At 36.5% G+C, this 13,560-nt stretch overlaps 1 protein-coding gene across 3 annotated transcripts in view; it reads right to left on the bottom strand.

Annotated features, from left to right (window-relative positions):
• Positions 1-3,015: 3,015 nt before the first annotated feature.
• ITGB6 (integrin subunit beta 6) overlaps positions 3,016-13,560 on the bottom strand; it is a 47,376-nt gene continuing 36,831 nt past the window's right edge. For all 3 annotated transcript variants that reach the window (XM_027637377.1, XM_027637379.1, XM_027637378.1), the window contains 4 exons: positions 12,567-12,664; positions 7,851-7,970; positions 5,228-5,394; positions 3,016-3,902 (listed from right to left, as the gene is read on the bottom strand). In XM_027637377.1, coding sequence (XP_027493178.1) covers positions 3,801-3,902; positions 5,228-5,394; positions 7,851-7,970; positions 12,567-12,664 — 487 coding nt within the window. In that variant the 3' untranslated portion in view covers positions 3,016-3,800. The remainder of the gene's footprint in view (positions 3,903-5,227; positions 5,395-7,850; positions 7,971-12,566; positions 12,665-13,560) is intronic.

The raw sequence follows: 13,560 nt of genomic DNA, 5'->3' as shown, positions 1-13,560 counted from the left end.
TAGAATGGTTTGAGTTGGAAGGGAACTAAAAAATCATCTAGTTCCAAAGAATGAAAGAATGCCATATGTCATCAATCAGGGTTCCAGAAATAGGTTGCTTACAACGTTCATCCACTAACTCATTTCCTTGAAAAGTAAAAGCATCACAAATGAAGAAAATCCAGACATTAAATTGCTGTCTTAAAAAAGGGGAGAGAAGTTATAAAATAATCTCTAGGGTATGACAACGCATGAAAAATTTGCTAAGATTCATAAAACTATATGAAAACAATGGTAAAGACAGATGCCAAAATAGAAAATGTAGAATGAACAATTAAAAATATTAGAAATGCATTAAATTTTACAATCTTTATTCAAGGTCAGGTAACTCCTTTTTACACAAACAAGTTGAGACGTTTACCGTTTTCTTTCAAATGGATGAAGCTAAAAATTGTCTCTTTTTTTTTTTTTTTTTTACTTTTAGACTGTGTCTGGTAATTTTCATGGGGCAATAACTCCCTTATGCCCACTGCAAAGCAGACTTGAACTTCTACATAAAGACAGATGAGACATGGAGAGTTGTACTTGACATCTCAGTCCTGTATCCCAGACTCACTACCCACTTGTTATATTACAAAACAAAGTTGAATGCAATCTGGACATGTAAAATACCAACCAACATGCAACTTTTATAAATCAAACAAAAATTATCCATTTAACATACATTACTGAAATTACTATGCTATAGGATGTAAAAGATACACAAATACCCTAAAATTGCTAAGGATTATTCTTTAATTCAGTTTAACTCTTCAGTGAACAGTAGTATTACTATTAAAAAATGTTTTGTCCACTCTCAAGGTCCAGCCTCAGGCCAAAACAGTATTTGTGAAAACAGCAGAAAGACTTTTTCATCCCACTCACCACACACAAACCTACTTATAGTTTGGTGGAGGAAAACAGAATAGAGAGAAAAATATGAACTTTGGTACAAATGCTACAAGATGAAAGTGATATAGTTAATACAGAAGGATGAACATCACTCTTATCTCTAGGGTGAATGCCAAATAAGATCTTGAAAGTTCTTGAAATCTGGGAGTTTAGTTGAAATCTAAATTAATGCTGGTAAAAGAATGGCTGGTAAAAGGGTCTAGTTATTTGATATCCTTCAATAACAGAAACCTTCCTCACCAAGCCCTTCTATTTTCTCTCTTCTCATGAATTCCTAATTATTTGAGTGATTTCCATCCCGACAGTTCGGAAGGTGGACAGAAGATTTATAGTACAGTCATAGCAGCAGGGAAATTGCAAATCATACTCCCTGATTTCATTACGTCTTTGATAATTTGGAGAGAGATTGTTAGGAGGAGTAATTTGGCTGTAAACATTGTCTACATACCAAATTGGATCCTTGCTGATGACCAGAAGATGCAAGTGATAAGAAGAGAGCAAGAAGTTTTGTGAAACAAAATCTCCTGTAGGAACATGGAATGTAGACCACCAAGCATTTGATATGAAATGCAAACACGACCCTTTTAATAACATTCGAATACTGAGATATGTTGCAATATTGAAATGGGTGACCTACAGAAGAAAGGCTTTCAACCCTAATATTGAGCAGCAGAATCAGCCTTCTCAGAAACAGAACTTAAATGGTATTTAATAAACAGTATAGATTTTTATTACTTAAAAAGTAATAAAAATATTTTCATTTCTTTCAGAGAAAGTTTATAATTTGATGACTTCTGCGTGAGAAACAAAAGAGTAACAGATAACTTACATGGGCTAAATCCAGATTTCCCTAGCCCCTTAGGCAATCCTGGCCCAAGTAGCATCTAACCAGATTCAGGGGCCAGCTTTGCATCCCATGAGTTTATCCACATGCCAGGGAAACAGGATTTGATCCCACATGTAACTTGCACTGACATCCGTGGGAGTCTAGTGGTTGGAAAGGCCACAGATGCAAGTTTTTATCTGTGCACAGTTTCCACAATGAGATATGCAGGAATACCAAAGAGTACAGATGCGAATCTGTTCCAGTATAATAACAGACATAATTTCCATCATATTTACTACATGGATATTGCATCACCTTCTTTCCAAAGGCATCTGATACTATTTCTCTTTGCACAGAAATATATAAGTTCTAATCCACTTACGGAGAGTATTAATCAGTTTGTTTAAACAAAACAATCTTTGTAAACGAAAACTAATAGTTTCACTGAAACTAGATCCTCATCTGTAGCCATTGACTCCAGTAGGCTTTGGATCAGGCCCTAAAACAGGCATGGGTCAGTCTCACTTCCAGAAACTGTAGCAAATATGGAGTCTGAAGTTACACAGACTTTGTAAATATTTATTACAAAATGGACATAATTTTTTTTAGATCAAATACATGATTTACCACAGGGAATGTATGTGATTGTTTGTGACTGTGTCAATGTTTCTTTGATTTCTAAGTTTTCTTTTCTAAGTACCTTCATGTGTACCTTTTGACCACCTGTTTTAGAGTAGCAAAAAATGCAGCTGAAAAGTGATACTAAAAAGTAAAGTACATTAGTGGTATCTTAAAATAGCCCAATGCTGTAATTTTTCTATGTCAGCATGTTAGCTGCTTTTTGGGGCTTTTTAACCTGGTGCTATGCATGGTAACAGCATTACAATTTAAATATTTATGGAAAGTCATCTGTAACTAGCTAAAACTGAGATTTAAAAATCCTCATTAACATAATGTAAATGAATATGAAATGTTTCTTGCTTAGTTTGGGGGAAAATAACCAAACAATCCAGCCGAAAAGAGCTGAATATGTTATTTCACATATGACCGAACAGTTTGGCTGCTGGGCATTGAAAGAACCTCACAATTTTGGATATGTCAACAAAAAAGTACTGTCTTTGTGTGTGATACTGAGTATTTTGTATGAACATTTTCTGCATGTAAAGGGCTCCTGAACCAGTTTGTGTGATGGGCCAGCATGTGAGGTTTATTTTGAGTGTCTAAACCATTCACAGGATGCAAATGGTGAAATGGAGTCTCTACTGGGGCCTCTAATTTACAGATATTTATCTTTTGTTCTGGATCCTTTCTACTAGAATTTAAAGGAAAAAAAAAAACAGTCTATGCCTGGAGCAGAAAAGTATTCACTGCAAGTGAATAAGGCTTGACTTAGCTTTCCCTGAGAAAACCCCAGGGACTGGGTCCTTAAAGAACATCAAACAGCAACAAGGACAAGGAAAGAGGGAAACAGGACAAGAAAGAAGAATCAGAGAGGAAATGCTTCTGTATAACTTAGGCACATAAAACAGGCAATAACATTACTTTTTTCTGATGAAAAACTATTCAGTTACACAGGTGATATGAGGAAGCTCTCTCCTCAGTAGTTTAAGCTTCATTCATGAAAAAAAATCTTTTTAAAATTTAAATCAGCCCACCAGATAGACTGGTACAAATACATTCCTAAACACAAATATACGGGATTGTTTGTATGAACAAAGTAGTGTAAAGCTCATTGTAAATACCTAATTTAACAAAAATAGGCTTACATATGATAATTTTTAATCCTCAGTATTAATGACAAAATTATTTGTGATGCCATTTTTTTAAGATGGGGGCTTAATAAAAAAGAATTCTATTTTTAAAAATTTCTACCAACCTTTATATCTAATATGATATTTATATTTTTCCCAACACAAGATATATTTTCTCCAACAGAACGGTTATACCACTGCAAGGTGCAAACAAATATCACATGATCAGCTGAGAAGAAACAGGTGTTTTTAGATTCCCTGCCAGGATAACTAAATTTGTAGTGTTGGAGGTGCTAGTAGAAATCTGCAGCCATGGCCCCTTTTTGCTTTTCTTGGTTCTTGTAAGTTACATTTTTAAAAGTGGTTGTTGAGCCTCTGTACAGTGGATTTGTTTCCTAAAAAAAAAACAAAAAACAAAAGAACCAAAACAAAAAGAGGTGAAATGGGAGTCACACAGTGTTTGTATAGAAGTAATTCTGTACTTTTGATGATTTTAGAATAGCCTTCAGTACCTCACTTACATTCCAAGCCACTGGAATTCAGAGTGGTCTATAAGAGGCAGCACAAACCAGCCTGGGGTCAGGAACATGCTCTCCTTCACGTCTGCCTCCGAGATTAAAGTATGCACATTGTCAAACAATACTTTATTAAATGCATCCCATATAATCTGTGTATCAAACCTGGTGGCTGGACAATTATAAAAGCACAGAGAGTGTCTCAGGAGTGAGGTGTTACCTGTCATGGTCCTCTTTCTTGAGCCACATAGGCTATCTACCCTGTGGTGGGAGAAGGGCAAGTCTCATCTGAGCTTCTAATCCTGGTCTCTCATCAATCACCTCCTATCCTTTCAACTTGTGACAGAAAAGAAAAATAAAATGCTTCTATCAGGTGTATCCTTCCCTTCCCTCTTGCCATATGTAGCTCTCCTGAAGGATCAAGAAAACATTCTCAGGTGGCCTTGCCTGTAAGTAACTGATTTTTCCCATCTCAAAAGCTGAAAGGCTAACAGTGCCCGTTCTTGGAGAAATGTTGCAATCACAGGACTTGGTAGGAGAATGGAGCGGAATGAACGGCAGCACATTGCCTGTCCTCCTGACACTCCCTAGAAATGCTTACTCAACATGCTTGTTTTTCAAAGATCCTCAGAAGTCTTGAAGATTTTGCAAAAGAGCAAAAAAGTCAAGGGCAGAAAGGAAAGAAAAAAAGGGAACATGTGGTGTAAGCTTGCATTAGATGCCTTAAGCTATAGTTAGAAGATAAGGCCTGAATTTCTCTGTCCTTTTACCTACATTTTGGACAGCTTATGTTTGCTGCTCCTCTGTGTGAGTGGGCTCCCATCACAGAGGCCACCACCAACCTCTCTTTCCTAAACAGCTGTTTCTGGGCAGAGAGGTACACCTCTGGTAATCACATAGGCAGCCAACAACTTTGTTAAAATTAATCAAAGACAGGGCACTAATTAAAAGCAACTAATAAAAATAAAGTTATCTACACATTCTTACATGTGCAAGAAATTAAACTCTAGGAGATTAAACTCTAGATATTTTTCATCCATAAAGGAATTATAATTTTACTTTATAGGATACTAAATGTAGTGAAAACCTACCAGCAAAATCTATCCATTTAAAAGAACAAAACCAAGACACAGAATTTTAAAGGCAGTTGTGCATCATGCAACCAAATTAAATAGCCTTGTATGAAATCAATGCCTGTCACGTACCGTTTGCCACTTAACTTTTGATTTTTCTGCTTCGAACTTGGCCACCTCTTTTCGGTCTTGAACTGACACCAGCAATTTCCATATACAAAGTAAAACAATGCCAATGAGAAGGATAGCAAGGGTGACACCCACCATTATCATTGGGATATTTGGAAGTTGTGTGCAATCTGTGGAAAAAAAACCAGTTGTGACTGTGGATATCTCCAATCAGTAAATTTTAGGCAATTAAAAACAGCCAAGAAGTGTTCTGAGCTTCTCATGTGCCATGAGCTGTGCACACCTTTTTCTTCAAGTCCACATTATTTTCCTCCTGCTAGCTTGCTAAAGGGTTTGTGAAACCAGTTGAAAAATATGGCATTAAAAAATTAAAAAAATTAATTGCTAACTTGTTCCACTGCGCTTTTACCATGACAATCAGTTAGCACCTGCTGGATACAGAAACAGATTCAGAAAAGCCAGAAAATGGATTTCAGATTTGTGCCAATATAATCCTAAAAAACAGGGCTGAGTTGACAAGATTATGAATTTTACAATGTTATGGCTGGAGCTCTAGTCCAAATAACTGATATTCAGCGTGTTGCAGAAGAAAAGATTCTAGCGAGATCTGTATCAGGGTAAAGTCATCAATGATATTGATAAAACAGAGGAAACTACATTAACTGTCATGAATACAATCGGTAAAAAAACCCTTTAGACTTGTTGAAAATGTAGGACTGGGTAATTGGAAGCAATTTTGGATTTCAAGTCCTGAATTAATTTTATCATACAATATTTCAGAGAGTCAAAATTAAAACTGAAGTTTTTGCTTCACCAAAACACAAAGAAGTTTGATTCTTTTAATATTAGAAAGTATTGCTTATGTAAGTTGAACACTGCTATTTTAAAAAATTTCCTGCTGAACCATGGATTAAGGACATCGAAAAATTAATTTCAACTAATTTGTCTTACATGATTGTATTTCCCATTTTGATTTTGCTTTATGTCATCAATTGACTAATTCTGAGGGGTCTGGTTTGAGCAGTGGGCTGGCATTCTGGCTACTGGTGCCATATTGACTTTACTGTCATCTATTGTTCTGCTCCTGGGCCTTGAAATGTGAACTGAGGTAAGACCTCAAGAAATTCTCTAGAAATGTGATTTCATTCATGGAAGTGAGGATGGTTATTGTAGCACTGTGGAAGAGCCACTACACAGCAGTCATTGCTTAAGGAAATACCTTCTTTAAAATATTTCTTTTGGGTTTGTTTGTTTTTTTTTCCTAAATCTACTTAAAATACATAATAAAGGTATTTAATAAAGAGAAAATTTTACCCTTAAATTCTTGTATCTTAAGAGTGTAGTTTACAAAGAGATGTGCTTCTTTAATACTAGCTTTGTTACAACCATCTTTGCTGTACTAGTAACCTATACAAAACCAGACCACTATTCATATGGTAGAAGTTGCTTTTGTTGCGCAGTGAAATCACTTTTGTTCTCACGTTTGCTAAAGAAAGGCTACACAAAGGGTTAATAAAACAAATGCCATTTGTGCTAACAGAAGTAAGTTAAAAATCTGCATGGCTTTGCCTAAAACATAACTAATATTTAGTACAAAGATGTCTTGATTGCCTGGAAGATAAAATATTTGGCTGCTGAAAAGTGGTGTCTGGTTCTCTCTTGTCCTACCTGATCAGGAGATTTAATAAAAAATCAGTAGTGAAACAACAGTAAATAAAGAAGTCATGTTAATGAGAGGACATAAAGAGATGTGTTCTGTATCTGTTAGTTATTCAAAATATTCAGAACCTAATGAGAGCTGGAGCATGCCTCCTATGAAGATGGGCTGAGAGAGTGGGGGTTGTTCAGCCTGGAAAAGAGAAGGCTTCGGGGAGACCTAAAGAGCACTTTCCACTACCTAAAGGGGCTACAAGACAGCTGGAGGGAGACTTTTTACAAGGGCATGTAGTGACAGGACAAGGGGGATTGGCTTTAAATTGAAAGAGGGTAGATTTAGATTGGATATTAGGAAGAAATTCTTTCCTGTGAGGGTGATGAGGCCCTGGCACAGGTTGCTCAACACCTCAACACCTCAACCCTGGCAGTGTTCAAGGCCAGGCTGGATAGAGCTCTGAGAACAGTATACCTGCTTGGGACAGGGCACTTGGAACTAGATGATCTTTTAGGTCCCTTCCAACCCAAACCATTCTATGATTCTATGATACTGCAACATTCAACAGAATTACAAATATATTTTAGAATTTCATCAGGTAAACTCAATCAGATAGTCTTTTGAATATTTGTCCATCTATGAAATATATATAAATTTCAAAGTGAATTATAGTTTTATCGTATAATGCAAATGACATCTGGTATCTCAGAATTGCACAAGGCTTTAAAAAAATTTGCTTATTCTTGTAGCAATGATCACTGTGCCCGTCTTTCCTGAAAGGTCAAGTAGGTCAAGTATTCATTTTACCACTGCAGTAAATAAGTACTTGAGGAGATGCTCTTTTGGCTGGGCAGAGAAGAACTACAAACACAGGGAGGTGCTGTTCTGCTTAAAAGAGCTCAGCTTCTAGATTGCTCACCCTGTCTGTGGTTTTAAATCAGATTTCACATAGGAAAAGCAATATTCACTGCTTACCTTTCTGTTCTATGCTGTGAATGACTGTCCGTCCCTGTTCATCCACAGCCAGTAGAAATGTGGTTATACATTCATTTTCCCCCTGCAAAGAGCAGGAAATGGATTTATTCTCTGAATAATCTGCAGAGAGAAGAAAAAAAGTCATTCATCAGATCAAATTAAATTTAACATTTAATAACTAGAGAGACTGCTGGCATCACGATTGTCATAGCCTCATCTGTGGGTGGTAAAGAGTGAAAGACAAAAGCAGTAACACTCTCAGAATTTCCACTAAATTTAATGGCTTTTCTACCAATGCCAATTTTGTTTAGTTTCTGATTTTTCACTTATATTTCCAAAGAACTAATCCCGATGTTGTCAATCTGCACTGACCACCTAGTGTATCCTATTAGTGTGCTGTGAATTTCAATGAATTGGAAGTGCCTTCAAGATGCTTAACTGCCATCTTTCTAGGAAATGTAGTAGTCCCAAATTAGAGGACAAAGTAAAGACTAGAACCAAGTGTGTTCCTTTGGTTTACAGCTACTCCTGCCATCTCTAGATCACATGTCAGAAGTAAATATACTTATATCAAACAGCAATGGACGCTGTTAGAAGGACTGCCATTCATTTCTTCCACAAGAGCTCCCTCAAAGGTCAGTGTGTGTCCTGTACTGTCACAAGAGTAAACATAGATTAATAACAGAAAACTGTAATTCTGGGATTTTTGTAATGTGATTCCAGGGGAAGCAAATAAAGTGACCTGAGATGACAGTCTGCCCTTGTTTATTCGTCTCTCCACTTACTGTTGATCTGCACAAAAGCTTAATCCACTTCTTTCCTTCCAGATTATTCCTAACTGGGGAGCTTTTCTGCTGAGAAAAATTCATTCAAAGGGAACAGGGAGACAGGAGGAAGCTGGCTTTGAGGGACAATATAAAGCAAATAAGACAATCAAAAATTACCATAATTTGGAGCGCAATCATAATATAATATTTTACAGAGAAAAAATATAACTGTGTGCAATAATGGATTATAAAGAAACATATGGTACATAAAGAAATAAGTGCTCACTCTGGTTTTTTTATTCACATGGCTTATTATCATAAGGTTGGTCTTACAGAAAACATTATTAAATGCTATAGAAAATATGACAGTATTGACTACACTAGTCCCTTTCTTTGCTTGTTATAAAAAGAGAATCACATCTGGTTGGATTTTAATGGAAACATGCTCTTGATTTGCGATAATCTTGTATTTAACCTGTTGCCTGTCCTTAGTGGCAGAGCAATGTGTTATCTAGCAAGGTGACAGGCAGCCAAGACTTGCTGATTTAACAAGATTTGGTTTTGTTAGAAGGGCCACAAACTGCAGACTGACGGCTCTCATTGCCAGGTCACAGTTCCAGTAACACCGTCACAAGTTCTGCAATATTTGTACTTTCCCAACTCCTTTAAGCAAGCAGATTCAAAATATTAGCTTGCTTAAAACAAACAAAAAAAAAAAGGGTAGTTGTTAGCTATCCTGAAGACAGCAAAAAACTTGCGGACATATTCCAAATATCATCCAGAAGGCAGTAACAGCACATGTATTAGATATTTTTAAATAGTAATTTTTAATTTAATGTCATCATTTGAAACCAAGGGGAGCAGATGTATGATTATGTGTAATGATGTAGAAATGAAAGCAAAGATGCCCGTTCAAGCTATTCAGAACCCAGCTTACAGTTAATATTTTTATTTCTCTGATGTTATTTTTAGGATGAGGAATCACTAAGAGACTCTATTGCATATATTATTTGCAGTTCATCAGCACAAAAATTTGCCTACGTAGGTAAATTCCTGTAATTTACATCTGTGTAATTTTCTGCATTCTGCAGTGAATCATCATACTCTTCTCACTTCTGCCTGCAGCCTAATGCTATTAATTTCAATTGTATTTGAAATCATCGGAGTCACACTGGAGAAGGAATTGGGTAACAGTGGCAAGATGGATACTCGAAGCATGAAAGACTCCTAACGGACGCTAGTATAAAAGATTCAACAAAAAAACTTGACTGTAAATATAAATGTCATTATGCCCTTTCTTGTTTGCCTTTTGCTTAACAAAATGCTTTTTTTGAACGGAGTTCATCTCACTTTGAGTCATAACAGAGCAGTGTTGATACAGAGGTTTATTCAGGCTTCAGTATCCACTTTGCTGCTGCACTTGGAATTTGTGAGGTGTCAGCACTACGAGGGAGGAAAAACTCAGTTTCTCCAAAGAAAGCGTAACTGTCCCTGCTGGGCTTGTGGCAGGAACAGCCTGGTGCCCTGTGGCTGGGGTGGTGGCAGGAACCACATTTTTGGAACAGTGGTTCTTCTTGGGTAGCAAGGCCTCCTCTTGCACCCATCTGGCAAAGGAGGGATTAGCCTAACTTAAATGTTCAAGTACTAAAAGTGAATGAAAATAAATGTATAAAAGTGATGCCTGCTCTGGAGATAAGCCCAGTAAGTGTGAAGCCATTAGCACCTCCAGAGCTGCTGGGCATCCTATTCCCTGACAGATCCTCAAGGGGAATGCCTGGCCCATTGTGTTGTGGGGAGCAGGAGGAGAAACCCCTGGCAACCCCAGAACCAAAGCAGAGGAAGTGAAAGCCACGACTCAGAGCCTAAAATGGGCATTCCCATTTAGAAAACAGGAAAATGTAAAGCCTATCCTTTTTTCCTTGCTTCATACTTCCAGTCATCGTATTGCAACATACACGTGCAAAAGAGAAATGAAATTTTTTAAGTGCTAATGTTTTATCTAAACTAAAGCTATTGCTTTTGTTTGTCCCAAAAGCCTTGAAGCATTAAAGAAACCAAAACATAAACCAGAAAGAAGAAGACTACCATATGAAGTTGTTCAATACTCTTTCTTAAATATTATGTGGCATGCCAGTTATAGTGTTTTCAAATTGTTGAGTTTTGTTTAAGTAATAGTGTTTATTCTATGATTATTTTTTAATTCTTTTTTTGAAGGTTATTTTTTTCCTCTAAGGACTTCTTAATGAGGCTACCTCCATGCCAAAACAAATCCTTGGAGCTATTAGACAGGCATTTAAGATGAAACACAGTTTGCAACAGTTTCATCTTTTTCTCTTTTTTCTTTTTTTTTTAGGGGTCCAGATGGGAACAGTTATTCAGTCTTCACTACAGTAGTTGCTGTAACTGCTAGAAATAAATTTTAAACCTGAAGAAGTAGCTGACAGTCCCAGTCAGGGAAGCATAGGACATGAAAAAAAAGAAAGAAGTAGGAATAGGAGATGGTATTGTCATGCTCATATTCCAGCAACCTCTGTGTATGTGAACAGGCATATAAATGGCTGTTTCTGCTCTTGATCAGTTTTCATTATATTTGAAAATAGAATGTTTTATATATTCCAATCTACAAATATCTGCCATCTGACAACAGCAACTTGCAAAATTTAGAGATACAATAGAAGTGTTTATATGTTTTTTAAGCCTGTAAAGATATTTTTATATTTATAAACAAATACTGATGTTTAGAAAGCCAAAGCCTGATAATAATTTTAATAAAAATACAAAATTGTAATTAATTGTCCTTACAAGGGCAACATTTGTGATATTTGAGCTCTGTATTATGGAGTATTGTCATCCAAAAAAAAAGTGTAACTTTCCTGGAAATATATACATCAGTGATGACATTTCTGCATGCACAGCTCTGGATAGCCTTCCAACAGCTTGCAGACACAAACCTTAGACATGCACACAGGATTCTCCATTATCATCCTTATTCTTACATTTGTCTGATGTAATGCTTATTGTATGTATGTGATGTGGATACAATACACCTATGCAGTATATACCACCTAAGGAGTCCTTCTGCTGTACCTTTTGCAACCAGACATGTCTATCTAGTATTGGCCTTTTTAGCCACCAGCACGCTTGTAACAAATGTGGGTAGAGCCCTTCCCAAATCTTTGATCACAAAGCCTAGCTGTGATGTCCTGCCTCACTTAACTACTGCATGTGCCACAGGGTTGGGACTAGAATTGCCATTAGAATACATACAGACTACCTGTTGAACAGGCAAGCATCTTCCCCTACAAAAAGAAAAATATGCACTCTTTCATTTAAAGGTTTGTTTCTGGTTGGTTTTTTTTTTTTCGTGCTTTTTGGTTTTCTTTCTCTGATAGTATCATCTCACTCAAGATTAATTACTGTTCCAGAAACTTCCCTTGATGGAGGGCAGCTTTGAATTAAAGTGAACAACTGGAAGATGTGCTTAGCCTTTTAGAATATAAGAAATGTCTTTGCCACAGGTTAAAGGGCTGTGTCTAGTCAACCAGCGATAATCAAGGGTCTGCCTAAGGACTGGAGTCAGGTTTTGTATTTGTATGGTAGAACAAGCCCCATTGGAACTCATGGTACAGGCATAACTTAAACTTAGGGACTTTCATCAATCTCTGGTTTGCAGGGACTGGTATTCATTAAATTCTATACTTTCCTGCATAAACTTCTTAGAAAATAGACATGGCTCAATATGATAATTAACCTGAAAGGGTAACACCAGCCCTGTTCTGCATTTCCTGCTTGCCTCAGAAGAACCATAAATGACAGTAATTGCCTTATGAGCCATAAAATAATTCCACAGCAGAAAAACAAGGCTACTTTCAAATATAAAATTACTGAAAATGGAACCTACCACTAATCACACACACACACACAAGAAAGGAAGACTGAGTATACCAACCCTTTGCAATGCTGACAGTTGCATCAACCAATTTGCATTTTTCACTGCAATCTCCCAGTGACTTGTCATCAGAAGCCAAGTGACATTCCACACAGCTCCTGTGGAAAATAATTCAGCAGCCCATCAATCTCTGCCTGTCACAAAGCAACAAGACAAAAGCCAGTATGTGTGCATCTGCATTTTAAAAGGAAGCTAAATAAAAGGTCTCCTGCTATGGATACAGCAGTTCTCAGGAATATGATAGGTACTGCCACCAAAAAAAATCCCAACAAAACCAAGCAAAAAAACCCCCACCTGAATAAAGGTATTGTGGATAAGCTCTGTCTTGTCCTCTATTCTCTCCCAGTTTATTAGCTACCAGACAGAACCCCAGGCAACATTATTCATGTAGGTCTATCAAAGACATGTGGTTAGTCACACACAACATTCATTTTTAAAAATTTCAAAAATAAATATTCTGAACATTAAATACTCTTACACAAAATTCAGCTGAAGGAATTCCTATCGGATGAGTGATATCTGAAATTGACTTCAAAGAGATCAAGTTGGGGCACCAAGTATAAGTCTACCTTTGTTGAAAGTCTGTTGAATAATGTATTAAAACACTTTTCAGGTGTCTCAGTGGTTGTCTCTTGAATGTGATTACTTGTGTCAGGAATTACTTAGATCCTAATAATACTAATGAAATTTACTGGAAAATTATTTTTTTTATTTAATGGTGGAATGATAGAATACTATTTAAAAACACAGAATCTAAACCCATTCCTTTAGAAATCTCTGAAAATCTTCCCATAAATTCAATGAGGATTTTAATAAATCTAGAGTTTATTAATGGAAAATAAAACAACAAACAGAATTAATACATGAAAATTTCTTATGAAAAATGCATATACTGATTTTTTACAAATAGCTTCAGGGGCTGAGACTCTGAGAAAATCTGAAGAACTGAATGCATAGAAGAAGGGAAGGGAAGGTTTGGGAAGGTTTGGGAAGG

Source organism: Corapipo altera, unplaced genomic scaffold, assembly GCF_003945725.1.
Source record: "Corapipo altera isolate COAL_440 unplaced genomic scaffold, ASM394572v1 45, whole genome shotgun sequence".
In the NCBI taxonomy this organism is placed as follows: domain Eukaryota; kingdom Metazoa; phylum Chordata; class Aves; order Passeriformes; family Pipridae; genus Corapipo; species Corapipo altera.
This window is presented reverse-complemented; position numbering and strand designations above follow the sequence as displayed.